Here is a 13,286-nt window from a genome sequence, read left to right as displayed (position 1 = left end):
AGCCTGCACCAGACTGAGTCCAGTACAACTAGATGGTGCCTGGCTACCACCACTGACTGCTCTGACCAGGATCACAACAGAGGGTCCCAGACAGAGCTGGAGAAAAATGTAGAACAAAAAAACCAGACTTACCGGCCTGACAGAGACTGGGGAAACCCCGAGAGTATGGCCCCCGGACACCCTTTTAGCTCAGTGGTGAAGTCACTCCCGAGGTTCACCATTCAGCCGAAGATTAGACAGCCCCATGAAACAAAACGAAACTAATGGGGCACAACAGTCCAGGGACAAGGACTAGAAGGCAGGAGGGGACAAGAAAGCTGGTAATAGGGAACCCAAGGTTGAGAAGGGACAGTGTTGGCATGTCGTGGGGTTGTTAACCATTGTCATAAAACAATATGTGTACTGTTTAATGAGAAACTATTTGTTCTACAAACCTTCATCTAAAGTACAAAAAGAAAAAATTACAGTGCACCTATACAATGCAGATTTCTATTTATTAAAGATAAACAGAAAGCACAATTAGCAATATCACAGTGGACCTGTACAATGCAGATTTCTAGCTTCCACACACATCTTCTCAAAAACACACATTTTCTCAAAAACTCTAAGGCAGCAATGCTCCTCCCATCTTTTTCTTTTCTTAGTCAATGACAAACCACAGGTTCAGTGACTCTTTTTTAAAATGAATTTTCTATTTTGAAAAATTTCAAACTTAAAGAGAAGATGAAAAGTAATGTAACGAACACTTCCATACCCTCATCTAGACTCCAAAACATCCTATCACTTTTCTCTCTTTTGCTACACACATCTTGAGACTTTTTATGGAGAGTGCTGAATCAAGTAATTTTTAAGTGATTTTCTCAATAAGAGTTAGTAAGTAGCTAGTTGGCTTCTAGTAGTAGAAAAAATTCTGCCCTACTAGAGGGCTGGGCCACATAGTATAGAAACAATGAATGCGAACACATACAAGTAATTATATTTTTATTGTTTATATATTGTCCTGTTAATTCAGACACATTTAGCCATAATTTAGACAAATTTACTCCATAATTCATAATAAGACATTTTTAGTCATTTTTATTAAAAAATTGGGTGAATTCTTAGTTTTTATGACAAAACCCCATTTAAATAACACTATTTTAACTTACAAAACAGTAGTTACCTGGTAAAAGCTGTATACTCCTGGGTACAGTTCTAGCTCTTTCCATTTACTATGTAACCTTGGTAAATCACTCAGTCTTTCTAAGTCCCTCAGCATCTTCATCTATAAAATGATGATAATATACTCCAGCTCTCTGAAAGCCCAATGTTCTTTCCCACCTCAGAAACTTCACACTTACTCCTTTTTCTGCCTGAAACATTTTTCTTCTCATATGTCCCTTAATAATTACAACTCTTCCTTCCAGTCTTGGATCATTCCCTCAGAGACGACTTCCCTAACCCCCCCACCCCAGACTAGGTTAGACTAATATTATCTCATAGCACCCAATATCTTCCCTTCAGAACAGTTATCACAATGTACAATTATGTGTTTACTTCCCTTGCCTTCCGGAGTGTGTTTGGTTCACTGTCATATCTCTAGGACCTAACCCAGTGTACTACATAAAGCAGCACTAAAAAATTTTGTTTAATGAATGAACAATACTATCTAAATCAAGGGGTTATGATAAAGATAACCAGAACAATACATGTAGAAGTATGCCTAAATCCCAGTAAGCACTCAATAAACAGTGGTTTTTTTCCAGGTGATTTGACTAGAAACTTTCTACAGGAACTTTTCCAAAACATAACATTACTTTGAATGGAAGGTCTCAGTGAAGCTGTGAATCAGAAGCAAAGCAGACAGACTAATATCCTAGAGAGCAGGACAAAAGAGGCTGCCACAATATTAGACAGGTGATTACTAAGAATGATACGTATGTGGGCAGGATGGTATCTTGATTCTGAGACCACTTCTACTCTTGCTAGGAAGCTTCCTATGCCTAACAGAAGCTAATCCTGAAGAAACAAGTAGGTACACTTAGCTGGAAAAAATGCCATAAGGAAATTAAGACAGACCACACAAATACATAATTTAGGCTGGAAGAATCAAGAGAAAAAAGAGGTGAAGTCCTGTGATGAGAAAACCACAAAAATAACAAAATCGCTGGTGAGTAAAAATGGACAATCTGGAAAATAATAATAATAAGCTACGATTTATTAAGCACTTACTATGTACCAATTAAGGAGCCCTGGTGGTGCAGTGGTTAAGTGCTCAGCTGCTAACTGAAAAGTCAGCAGTTTGGACGCACCAGCCGCTCCTCGGGAGAAAAATGTGGCAGTCTGCTTCCGTGAAGATGACAGCCTTGGAAACCTTATAGGGCAGTTCTACTCTGTCCTGTAGAGTAGCTATGAGTCAGAATTGACGCAATGGGTTTTGTTTTTTGGTTATGTAGCAATTACTGTTCTAAGCACTTTGCATGAATTAACTTCTATTCAACATTGTAGTAGAGGCTCTAGCAAGTCTAATAAGGCACAAAAAAGAAAAGGTAGCCACACTGGAAAGGAAAAAGTAAAACTGTCTTTATTTGCATATAACATATTACTTAATTAGAAAATACTATGAAATCTACAGAAAACCTGTAAGAACTAATAAGCAGCAGCATACAAGATCAATATACAAAAATCAATTGTATTTCTATATACTAGCAATAAACAATCAAAAATTGAAATTAAAAAAATCAATGCCACTTACAATAGCGTCAAAAAATAAGAAATAAAAGATGTGCAAGACCCAACCAAAAATATCAGATAAACCCAGTGTTAGTTTCTAAGTTTTAAAAAATGTAAGATGTTAATATTAGAGGAAATGGTAAGAGGCAAAAGAAAATGCTATTATCTTTCCAACTTTTCTATATATCTACAGTTATTCCAAAATAAAAAGGTTATTTAAAAAAATATTTATAATGGTATCAAAAATAAGGAATACTTAGGGATAAATCTGACAAACACATGTAGATTAAAAACCACCAAACATTAGTGAGGGAAACTGAAGAGGACCTAAATAAGTGGGGAAATATACAATGTTCACGGACTGGAAAACTCAGTATTATTAAGATGACAATTTTCCACAAATTGGTTGAAGGATTCAAAGCAATCCCAATTAAAATCCCAGCAGGCTTTTTGTTGTTGCTGTTGCTGTTTGAAATTAACAAGCTGTTTCTAAAAGTCATATGGAAACCCAAAGCAAGTAGAATAATTAAAAGACTTCATAAAAACAAAGTACAAAGTTGGGAGATTTATACTACCTAACTTCAAGACGTAACTGTATAAAGCTACAGTTATCTAGAGAGTGTGATTTGATGTAAAGAAAGACAAAATAAATCAACAAAACAGAATAGAGACCAGAAGTAAACCTACACATATTTGACCAACTGATTTTGAAGAACATGCAAAGGCAGTTAGTGAAAAAAGGATGGTGTTTTCAACAAATGATGCTGGAATAGCTTGATTAAAAAAAAACCTGTTATCGTCAAGTCAATTTTGATTCATAGCAACCCTACAGGACACAGTAGAACTGCCCCACAGGGTTTCCAAGGAGCAGCTGGTGGATTCGAACTGCTGACTTTTGGTAAGCAGCTGAGCTCTTAACTACTGCAAAGAATGAACTTTTACCACATATAAAAATTAACTCCAAATGGATCATAGGCCTATATGTAAAACCTAATACTATAAATTATATATGGTTTATATATATATAAACCAAACCCAACCCATTGCCGTCGAGTACATTCCAACTCATGGCACCCCTACAGGACAGAGTAGAACTGTCCATAGGGCTTCCAAGGCTATAATCTGTACGGAAGCAGACTATCACATCTTTCTCTCGCTGAGCAGCTGGTGGGTTCAAACCACTTACCTTAGGTTGACAGCAGAGTGCTTTAACCACTGTAACACCAGGGCTCCTTGATTTAGAGAAGGACAGTGAAAATGGTTACACAACTTGAAGACTGTAATCAATGTCACTGACTGTACATGTAGAAATTGCTGAGATGGGCATATGTTTTGTTATGTATATTTTCACCACAAAAAACAAACAAAAGCCACTATACGAAATCTCACCAAAGAAGAACTTGCCTAACAGGTATTTCTTTCCAGATTATAGGATTCTTAAGGTTCTTTCAGGTTAAAATCTCTGCAGTCTAACTGGCACATAAGGGCTTACCAAAAAGTATGGTCTGTCTTACAACAATCTCTAAAGACAGAGGAAAATGTGAATAAATCATCAATAGAGATTTCATAATATCATTTTTTAAAAGTGAAGAATTATACAGAAAGGAAAAAATATTCAGAGAGAATACACAATGTCTGAGATAAAACTTTCATTAGTAGCTACTAACTTTGTAGATCTCTCTGATGGATCAAAAGGCATCTAAACTATGGCTATTTGCTCCCATAAAAAAAGAACCTGATTGCTAGTAATGATGTCAGATTTATCTCAAAGTAAGTTAATCTGTTTAAAAGACAGAATAAACCATGTTTACAGTTCAATCGTATAAATATCAATTTTTCTTTCCAATGACTCTAAGCTTGAGAGCATTAATTCAATTTTTATGGTCCAAATTCAGTGAAAGTAAGGACTATCGTCTACACTGTAATGCCTAATTAAACACAGAACGGAAAGATTTGAAATGAGAGCCCACACCAAAAATATCATGTTCTCTCTCTGTGGGTGAAAGGTGGGAGGAAAGATCCAGAAAGCAGTGTGGAAATGCAGTCCATGCTTGAACTGACAACCTGTTATTGCTCACTTCACCCTATATAGCTATGAATCTCAGCAGACAGAAGTGTAGCAATATGGCTTGTGTGACTTTGAAATGCTTTGCCAGTAGTTGTTTCTGCCTAGTAAGCTGTATGAGTAAATTCCAAAATGCTTGTTGAACTGAACAGAAGAGAAGCAAATAGGTCTGTAACGGCATTTAGGTCAGGAGATCTGGATTCTGATTCTGGCTTGACTACACATTAAGCTGTGTGATGTTGGTTAAGTCACTTTATTTCTATTTTCTCATCAGTAAAATGAAAAGTTAGTTTCTCTCTCTCTCTCTCTCTCTCTCTCTCACACACACACACAAATTCTAACTGGTAGGTTAAGTGTACAGGATAGAAAACTTGCAGAATAGGAGAGAGTTTCTATATTCAGACCAACTTACCAATAACGCAATGCAACAAGCTTTTAATGAGAAGTCTCTCTCTCCCAGAAACTATGTCAGATGCTCAAACTACAGAGATTAATAAGTGGTTTGCTTAGGCATTTTTTAAATGCTCACTTAAAACCAAGCATTTAAAAAAAAAAAAAAAAGGCCCTGCCCTTGAAAAGTTGACAATGTAGCTGGTCAGACAACCAATACACAACGATCTACAAGTACCAAATACAATGAGCTTGGTACTATAAAAGAGGAAAGTCCAAGAGTAACGGGGCACTCAGGAGGAAACACCACGGCCAGTGCACTAGCTCACACTGGAGACATCTGTTAAGTACGCAGAAAACATGAGGATTTTATAAAGAATGTTCAACTGGGATAAGCAAAATCCAAGAAGTTGAATTTTAAGTTTAACGTAAGTTTTTTAATATTCTCAGTAATTATAATTAGTAACCAGAGCTAATTACACCTCAAAGATCGTCTAGGCCAATCTTAGGAGAACCTTTTAAATAACAGAAGCACACAAAAAATCTGAGATTATCTTATTTGAAATGACTATAAACGGGACTTTTTTCATGATTTTATGAATAACAGAAATCAATTTTTTCTTCTGAAACTGTATTTCAACTTTATCGATTTTGATATCTGCTTTGGTAGAAAATATTGCTAATTACAACTTGCTACCCATAATACATTTAAAGGAAAAAATAACAACAAAAACTTTCCCACAGGCAAAATGCAAAGTAGTGTTATAAACACACAAAGATTAAATATTAACAATTTAACCAAGGTCACTAGAGCCTTTTTGGTTTGTGCTTCACTGAAAGTGGATCATTAAAAAAAAAAAAAAAAAAAAGGGTGTGTGTGGGTGTGTAGGAGAGGTAGGGATGGGACAGTTTCTTCCAGACTTCCTACTGAGGTACTTACAGTGCTGATCACAATCAACTCTAGCAAACACTACTTGATTCTCATTTGGGTATTCTTCCTTAATGACATTGGAAGCTTCCTCAAAAATTGGATGCAACATCTGGCTGAAACGACACCTATACACAGAGAAGGACACCAATTACAAGTGGAAGCGGAAATATTGAAATTTCAGTTATCAGCTATTTATATTTAGTATATGTACAATAAACAACTTTGTAGGATGATTACACAATTTAATCATGGATCGTGATACTGCTCACTGAAGAGGAAGACAATTCCCATGCGAATTCAAAGACTATAAATAACTCAAAGATTTTCGTTTTTCACGTTTAAAAGATTGCCAATATTACAGAGCACACTGTTAAGGATCTATCACAGAGGCTAGGAAACAAGTCTGAAATAAGCCCTCTGAGATACCTACTAGGACTTGTGACTACTGAGACTTGAGCATTTATAAAAGTAATCAGCCTTCTCTGTATAAAAAAAGCTTTAAAGTAACTTCATTGCAAATATGAGACATTAAAGCTGGCTAGCTCAATCAAACTCTCATAGGCAAATTAGCAAGCTAAACAAATAAAGTTGTATTAAAAGAATATAATGAAATATTTCCTTTCAAAATTTATCCATTTTTAAAATGGGCTTTTATATCTGTATATACTAAGTCCAGGTGCAAATATCTTAAATTCCTAAACAGGACTTCCTGCCCGTATTTCCTTTTTACCTTAAAAAGAGGGGGATAAACCCCATAATATTCCAGAAACTTGACTTCTAATTCTGACTGTCCCTTAATCAGGCCAACCACTTCACAAATATATGCTGTTGGTCATGAATGGGAGCTAATAAGAAAAAAAGGGAAGAATCAGAATCAGCACACTATCAGCTGGGTTAGAATGGTCATTTTTCTCACATGAAAAGGGTATATGAGTACTTGTTAACAAACAGAAACTATAATTGCTATCATTGCTTTCAGAGTCCTCTTCTATCAAGAAATTTATTTAAATGAAGCCTTTGAACTCTTTAATCGACTTGTGATTAGGTCACACATTTTAGCTATAATTCAATAAAGATATTATAAAGCCTATGAAAGAATGCAAACTTTATACTTCCTCCCTATTTCTTTTTATACATATCTCTTCTAGCCCACTCACCTGACTTCCTAAGGAGATGTCCTAGAATATATCAAGGAGACACAATCTGTATCTTCAATCTCTTGCTTTCAAGTGGCTCTTTCCTCTTTTAGCATTCTTAAATCTCTCCCATCTGGGATAGGTGGGTGGGGTCTGTGGACATCAGGGACCGTGTCTTATTTGACTACATATTCTAACAAGCATTCAATAGATGTCTATTAAATTAAAAAGGTGATAGAATGGAAGAACTGCAGAGGCTAGGACCACAGGTTTGTGAGTTCTTACAGTTTGCTAAAAATACGGTGCTAGAGGGCATGGGGGCAGCAAGAGGGGAAGGACTGATCAATGGTTGTTTGATGAACCAGGATGTGGCATAGTAAAGAATCAGTGACTGTCTCCTGGCTTAAGGGCAAGGTAAAGACACACATCAAGGACTCCTTCTTTCTGGATTATCTAGTTTGCTGCCCAGTAAGCATTTAAGTACAAGTTCAAGTTTAAAATAGAATCAGTTTTAATACCAAAAGGTAAAAGGGGAAGATGAAATAAAAGTTCAATTCCAATATTACGGTACCTTCATATACATGTGTCCAAACATTTGGAAACATTACATTTATAAAACTAAAGTCACAGAGGCAACGGACTTATTAAAAGGGCCTTAAGGATCATCTGAGCCCAATCACCAATCTAGTGCTTGAATCAACCCTTTACAAATCACCTACAGGCGCAAGTCTTTGCAGAGACACTTTTGGGGCATTTACTAGTATGACCTAGTGGGGAAAAAATAAGCTTTGGAGTCAAACATACCTGAGTTTAAATCCCAGTTCCACCACTTACTAGCTATATGGCCTTTCTGAGACTCAATTTCCTCAACCTAAAATGGAAATTATAATACCTACCTGCAGGATAGTTCTGAGCATTAAAAACAATGTTTGTAAAGAACCTGGCACATGACAGCATTAATAAGGATCTACTATGGTTTATTACACTCTGAAGCATATCACTATTTTTGGCAGCTCTATTACAAAATTCTTCCTTAAGCTGTGCCATGTTCATAATTCCAGAGGGAACTCAGGATCTAGTCTTTGAGGCTATAAATACAAGGCTGTGTCCTACAGCCAATTACCTAAGTGTCTTCAGTTGAATAAAAGAATGCTAATCCATGAACAACTCAAGGTATTCTTTGGGTAATATGTTTTCCCAAATAACTGCAAATAGTCCACACTTCCAGTCCAGTTTTTGCAACAAGGGTGGTAGCATGTTCAATTTCTCTTTCTTACAACACACAAAATCCCTCAGTCAAAAGAACTGCATTCTAGTTTTACTGTGCCACAATCTTGTCAGATAAACTTGGGAAACCACTTTATTCCTCTACATCTCAATTTTCTTAGTTTTTAAAGTGAAAGACTGGACTAGATAATCTTCTACCAAATTGTACGGCTAATATTATATTTGGACAATCCTAATTTACATTGGAAAATGTTACCTTTCTTACACATTTTATAAATGGTATTTTCTCTATATTATCTTCAACTTTTTACTAAGGTTCTTTAAATACCCATACCATACACATATTCATTCATCAAGTAAATATTTATTATGTACTTATTTGTCAAGTATTAATGGTGCAGTGGTTAAGCGTTCAGCTGCTAACCAAAAGTCGGCAGTTTGAATCCACCAGCCACTCCTTGGAAACACTATAGGGCAGTTCTGCTCTGTCCGATAGGGTTGCTATAACTCGGAATTGTCTCACTGGCAATGGGTTTGGTTTTATTTTTGTTTTTGTTTTATCTAAAGTGCTTGGGGTTTACTTTTGAAAAAGATATGGTAACTTTTCAGAAAACTAACAATGTAGTAGGGAGCCACCAACTAAACTACAGCATACAAGTGCTATGATTGGGTAACTAAGGGGTGTTACAGGAAGATATAAGAAGAGTTCCTAACTTGACTGGAAAGGGAGATGGGGCACTGATCAAGGAAGGCGACCTGGAGAAAGTGTTATCTAATCTAAGACTTGAAAGATGATTAGGACTTAACTAGGTAAAGACATGGGTGAGAGAACAGTGATCCATCCAGGCAGAGGAAATATGACTAGAGATGTAGTGATGAAAAAAGTACAGAATATTACAGGAATTGAAAGAAGTATAATAGGAGCAGAATGTGGGAGTAGAGAGAGATACAGCCGTAGAGTTAAGCAGGAAACAGGGCATGAGGGGCCTTCTACGCCAAGGTAAGGGACTTGAATTTTAACCTAAAGGTAATAGAACACTATTTAAGGGTTTAAAGATGGGGTGTAAACTAATCTGATTTGCTCTTAGGAAAGACCACTCTGGCTTACGTTGTCGAAAACAGATTGGAGACATGTAAGACTACAGGCACAGAAAGTTAGGAGACTGTTGCAGGAATCTAGTGACGTTGTGGGACCGTGGCCTGAAGCACCGTAGTGGCAGCTAGTAGGAGGTAAACCTAGAAGGGTCAAATTAGGTACAGATTGTCCAGGAATAAAGATTACACGAATGTTTGAAACTTCTCTCCAGCTGAAGTTCCCTTCCTCCTATCTCTGTGCCACATTCACTGAACATCTATATACCAAGTCCTTGCTCTAAATGCTGGGAATACTAAGTAATATATTATCTGTCCTCAAAGTTTTGTTGCTTGGACATGAACAAATAAGATAAAAAATAAAACAATGTAGTAAGACAAAGAAAGGGGTACTATGTGAACACAGAAAATAGAATCTGATTTAGCCTAGGGATGGAGTAAAGGCTTCCTGGAAGAGGTAGTAGATGCTATGAGTTGAAAACTTATCTATAGTATTTTTCCTTCTAAACTTGCCACACCCAAATCCTCACCTCCAAACCCTGTCTAACTTCCTCACTCAAGAAAAATACAGAATTGCAATGTGTATTTTTAAAAAAGAATTTTTTGTTTTATTTGGGTTTTTATGTTACCTGCTTTTACTAGTTTAGATGTGGGAGAATGGAATCAGTTATAGTTCTCTCTTAAAATACAAAACTTTACCAAATTAAGCTGTTTTACTGTGAATGAGCTTAAACTGATTTTGTCTGTGGAATCTGGTCTATGGAATATTGTCTTGCAATAGAAAAATGCTTCCCCATTCACTCCTTTATAGCAAGGAAAAATTCACATGTAGCAAGCTAAAAAATATCTTAAATGATGCAAAAACAAAAGCACAGAGATTATTACTTACCAGTCAGCATAAAAATTTACTAAAGCAACATCAGCATTGTCTGAAATTGAAAAACAAAACCAAACAACCAAAGTTATTTGTAATTACACATAATTTTGACATAACTGAAGATAGGGTTTTCATCATGCTCTTTTCCCATTACAAGGGCCCACTAAAATTACACAATAACAATTAAATTACCTCTCACTCAAAAACCCATATATAGAGTCCTGGACTGCATATATAAAATCCTCCATTTTACACATTCATTGCATATTAAAAGAATATAAAACAAATGAGAAATCAAACTAAGATCAGGCAAGTGAGTTACTCAATAGTTTACTCTCATAAAAAGTGTAATGGCAGAGAGTAACTCAAAGTTTGTAATGAATTTTGGAATGATCTAGATTTTAATGACCCATTTGTTAATCTTCCATTTCCATGAATAACTGAGAATCGGCTCTGCAAGTAAAATTCTATTTCACATAAGAGACCTGTATAACTAAGCTATTTCTACATCTCATATGTCCCACCTCACTGCAACAAGTAATCTACAACAGTCTTGCAGACATGTACTTTTTCTGGTTCCTACCCATTTCTTTGTTGCAAAAATAACTTACTATCACTTGTATATCGGGATGTGAAAACATGAGAAAGATGTAGCTCCATTACATTTGCCTAAACCTAATTCAGAGAAACTTAAATAAACTCCTGAAATAGTCACCAAAATTAAACAAAAAGATATTCTAGAAGTTGGAAGATAAAAGGAGTTAAAATGGTATGTGAGTTTCAATTCCCTTCTTCCTTTTTTACCTTCAAAGCACCTTTTATCCACTTGCTTACTTACTCTAAAGCAGTGGTTCAAAAAGTATGGTCCCTGAATCAGAAGCATCAGCATCACCTAGGAACTTAAAGAAATGTAAATTTTTGGGTGGGGCCTAGCAATACCCTTAGAAACTGGGGATGTGGCCCAGCAGTATGATATTAATAAGCTCCACGGGTGATTCTGATGCACGCTACACTGTATAGAACCACTGATCTAGAGATTCCATAAGGTGGGAATAGACTTTTTAGCAGTGAATACCAATTCCAAGAACACAAAACAATATATGATGCCCAGTGAAGGTTATAACTCCTTTTAACACTATTACTTTTGGTTTTATTATGCTCAAACCAGTGGGTAAAAAAAACAAAAAAAGTATACACATTGTATATTTTTTAAAGCTTATAAGTTGTAAATTTTCTATCAACCATGTCTTCATCTTCACTGTACTATTTTTAAAAACAAGAAATCTCTCCCTAAGTTAATTATATCTACAATCACATTTTCAGCAAATAAATCATTCAGTAAAACATTTATTGACTTTACTTGGCCAAATGGCAATAATGAGACTAAAGCAGGTGATTTAGCTAGAATAAAAAAGACAAAAAAATGTCTAGGCTATGTCCCAAGGTCAGTATAAAAATCAGTACTGCACAGTGGGAACTGCTGGCTTCTAACCAGGCTTCAGCAAAATATTTTACGAGTTATTAAGAGTGGTATCTATAACAAGAGAAAGAAACAAAACTAAATGTTTATAAATTTTCTTATTTACACAGTAAACATACACATTTTAAGAAATTTTACTAAAGATGAAAACCAAAAGTATTTTGTTCATACAGTCAGCTATGGAATTAATCCAAATGTCAATTTTTCAACTATACTAGGTAACTGAGCTTTTACTGTGCTTGCGTAAACACAATACAGCGTACTTTAAAAAATATTGAGGTACTTACTTAAAATTTCATCTATATTCTCTGTATCAAGACTTGTTATTTCAGTTGTTACAGGAGAAAAAACCCAAGTTACCTGAAAATTTAAAAAATTTGGAATTAATAAATGTTTCCACAAGTGGAAAATAAAGCAGAATGTCTAAAAAAAGTTATGAATAAAGTTGGTTCCACTTATACTTCAAATGAGACTTGCTAAGCTTCCAAATATTTAAGACATCATTTCAAAACAATTAAGAAACCTGAAATTTTACTCACCCTTTCAAATTAATACTTTCAACAACTTCATCTCTAAATCTCCAAAAAAAAAAAAAAAAAAAAATGCCAGAAGAGTACTGGTTTTGAACATATTGAATATAAAATCAGAGCTAAGTTTACCGATTCTATCTTAGCATTCTTCTAAGATAGAAAAAAAATAATAATGAATAAAGGGAAAACGTCAAGACAGTGTTTTGCAAATTGTGAACCAGAAGTCCTTCTTGTCTCATTTTTACTTCCTGGTGATAACAATGTGTTAAGTGAGAGGGTATTAAAGAAAGAATACTTTTGCTTCTGCTTTGAAGTGTCTGAAAGCCAAAGTTCCAAGTTTATCAAAGAAAATCTAAGCCTGCCATCTGCAACCCAAAGAAGAGAGATAACTTTAAAGTAAACTAGCTATTTACTTATTTTAAAAAGTATACATAGTATACTTTATTTTTAGGTTCCATCTTTAGCACATTTTGTGTTCGCTGCTTGGAGAATATTTTATTCAAATCAGAGTTTGTATGTGAAAATTCATTCACTGAATCATTGCTGTTTATTGAGCGTCAACTAATGCAGGACCTGATCAAGGTACAAAGACTATTCCCTTACCTACTCATTTCATAGACACTTTAGTACTTACAACAGTTACAACTCAAAAGTTTTATAATTCACCAATAATTCTATTTCTGAATAGTATAAAGAGACACACTGATGCTGGCACACAAATAAGTCTACCTAATTATCTGAAATACTTCAATTTATGCTCTTCTTAGAAAAAGTCTAAGAATAACATTAAGTCTTATTTTCAAGTTACCAAAATGGGGTAGCTAATAGCTGACTACCATTTCTGCC

The 13,286-nt window shown here is 35.2% G+C and overlaps 1 protein-coding gene across 3 annotated transcripts in view; it reads right to left on the bottom strand.

Annotated features, from left to right (window-relative positions):
* ERP44 (endoplasmic reticulum protein 44) overlaps positions 1-13,286 on the bottom strand; it is an 85,171-nt gene that overhangs the window by 42,650 nt on the left and 29,235 nt on the right. The window contains exons 1-4 of one of the 3 annotated variants that reach the window (XM_023727466.1): positions 12,198-12,268; positions 10,443-10,482; positions 7,256-7,387; positions 6,108-6,223 (exon numbers count right to left, since the gene is read on the bottom strand). In XM_023727466.1, coding sequence (XP_023583234.1) covers positions 6,108-6,207 — 100 coding nt within the window. In that variant the 5' untranslated portion in view covers positions 6,208-6,223; positions 7,256-7,387; positions 10,443-10,482; positions 12,198-12,268. Of the gene's footprint in view, positions 1-6,107; positions 6,224-6,828; positions 7,221-7,255; positions 7,388-10,442; positions 10,483-12,197; positions 12,271-13,286 lie in introns of those variants that run through there. The other 2 variants (XM_004372227.3, XM_023727465.1) reach the window with 2 other exon arrangements.

Source organism: Trichechus manatus, unplaced genomic scaffold, assembly GCF_000243295.1.
Source record: "Trichechus manatus latirostris isolate Lorelei unplaced genomic scaffold, TriManLat1.0 scaffold00016, whole genome shotgun sequence".
Lineage (NCBI taxonomy): Eukaryota > Metazoa > Chordata > Mammalia > Sirenia > Trichechidae > Trichechus > Trichechus manatus.
This window is presented reverse-complemented; position numbering and strand designations above follow the sequence as displayed.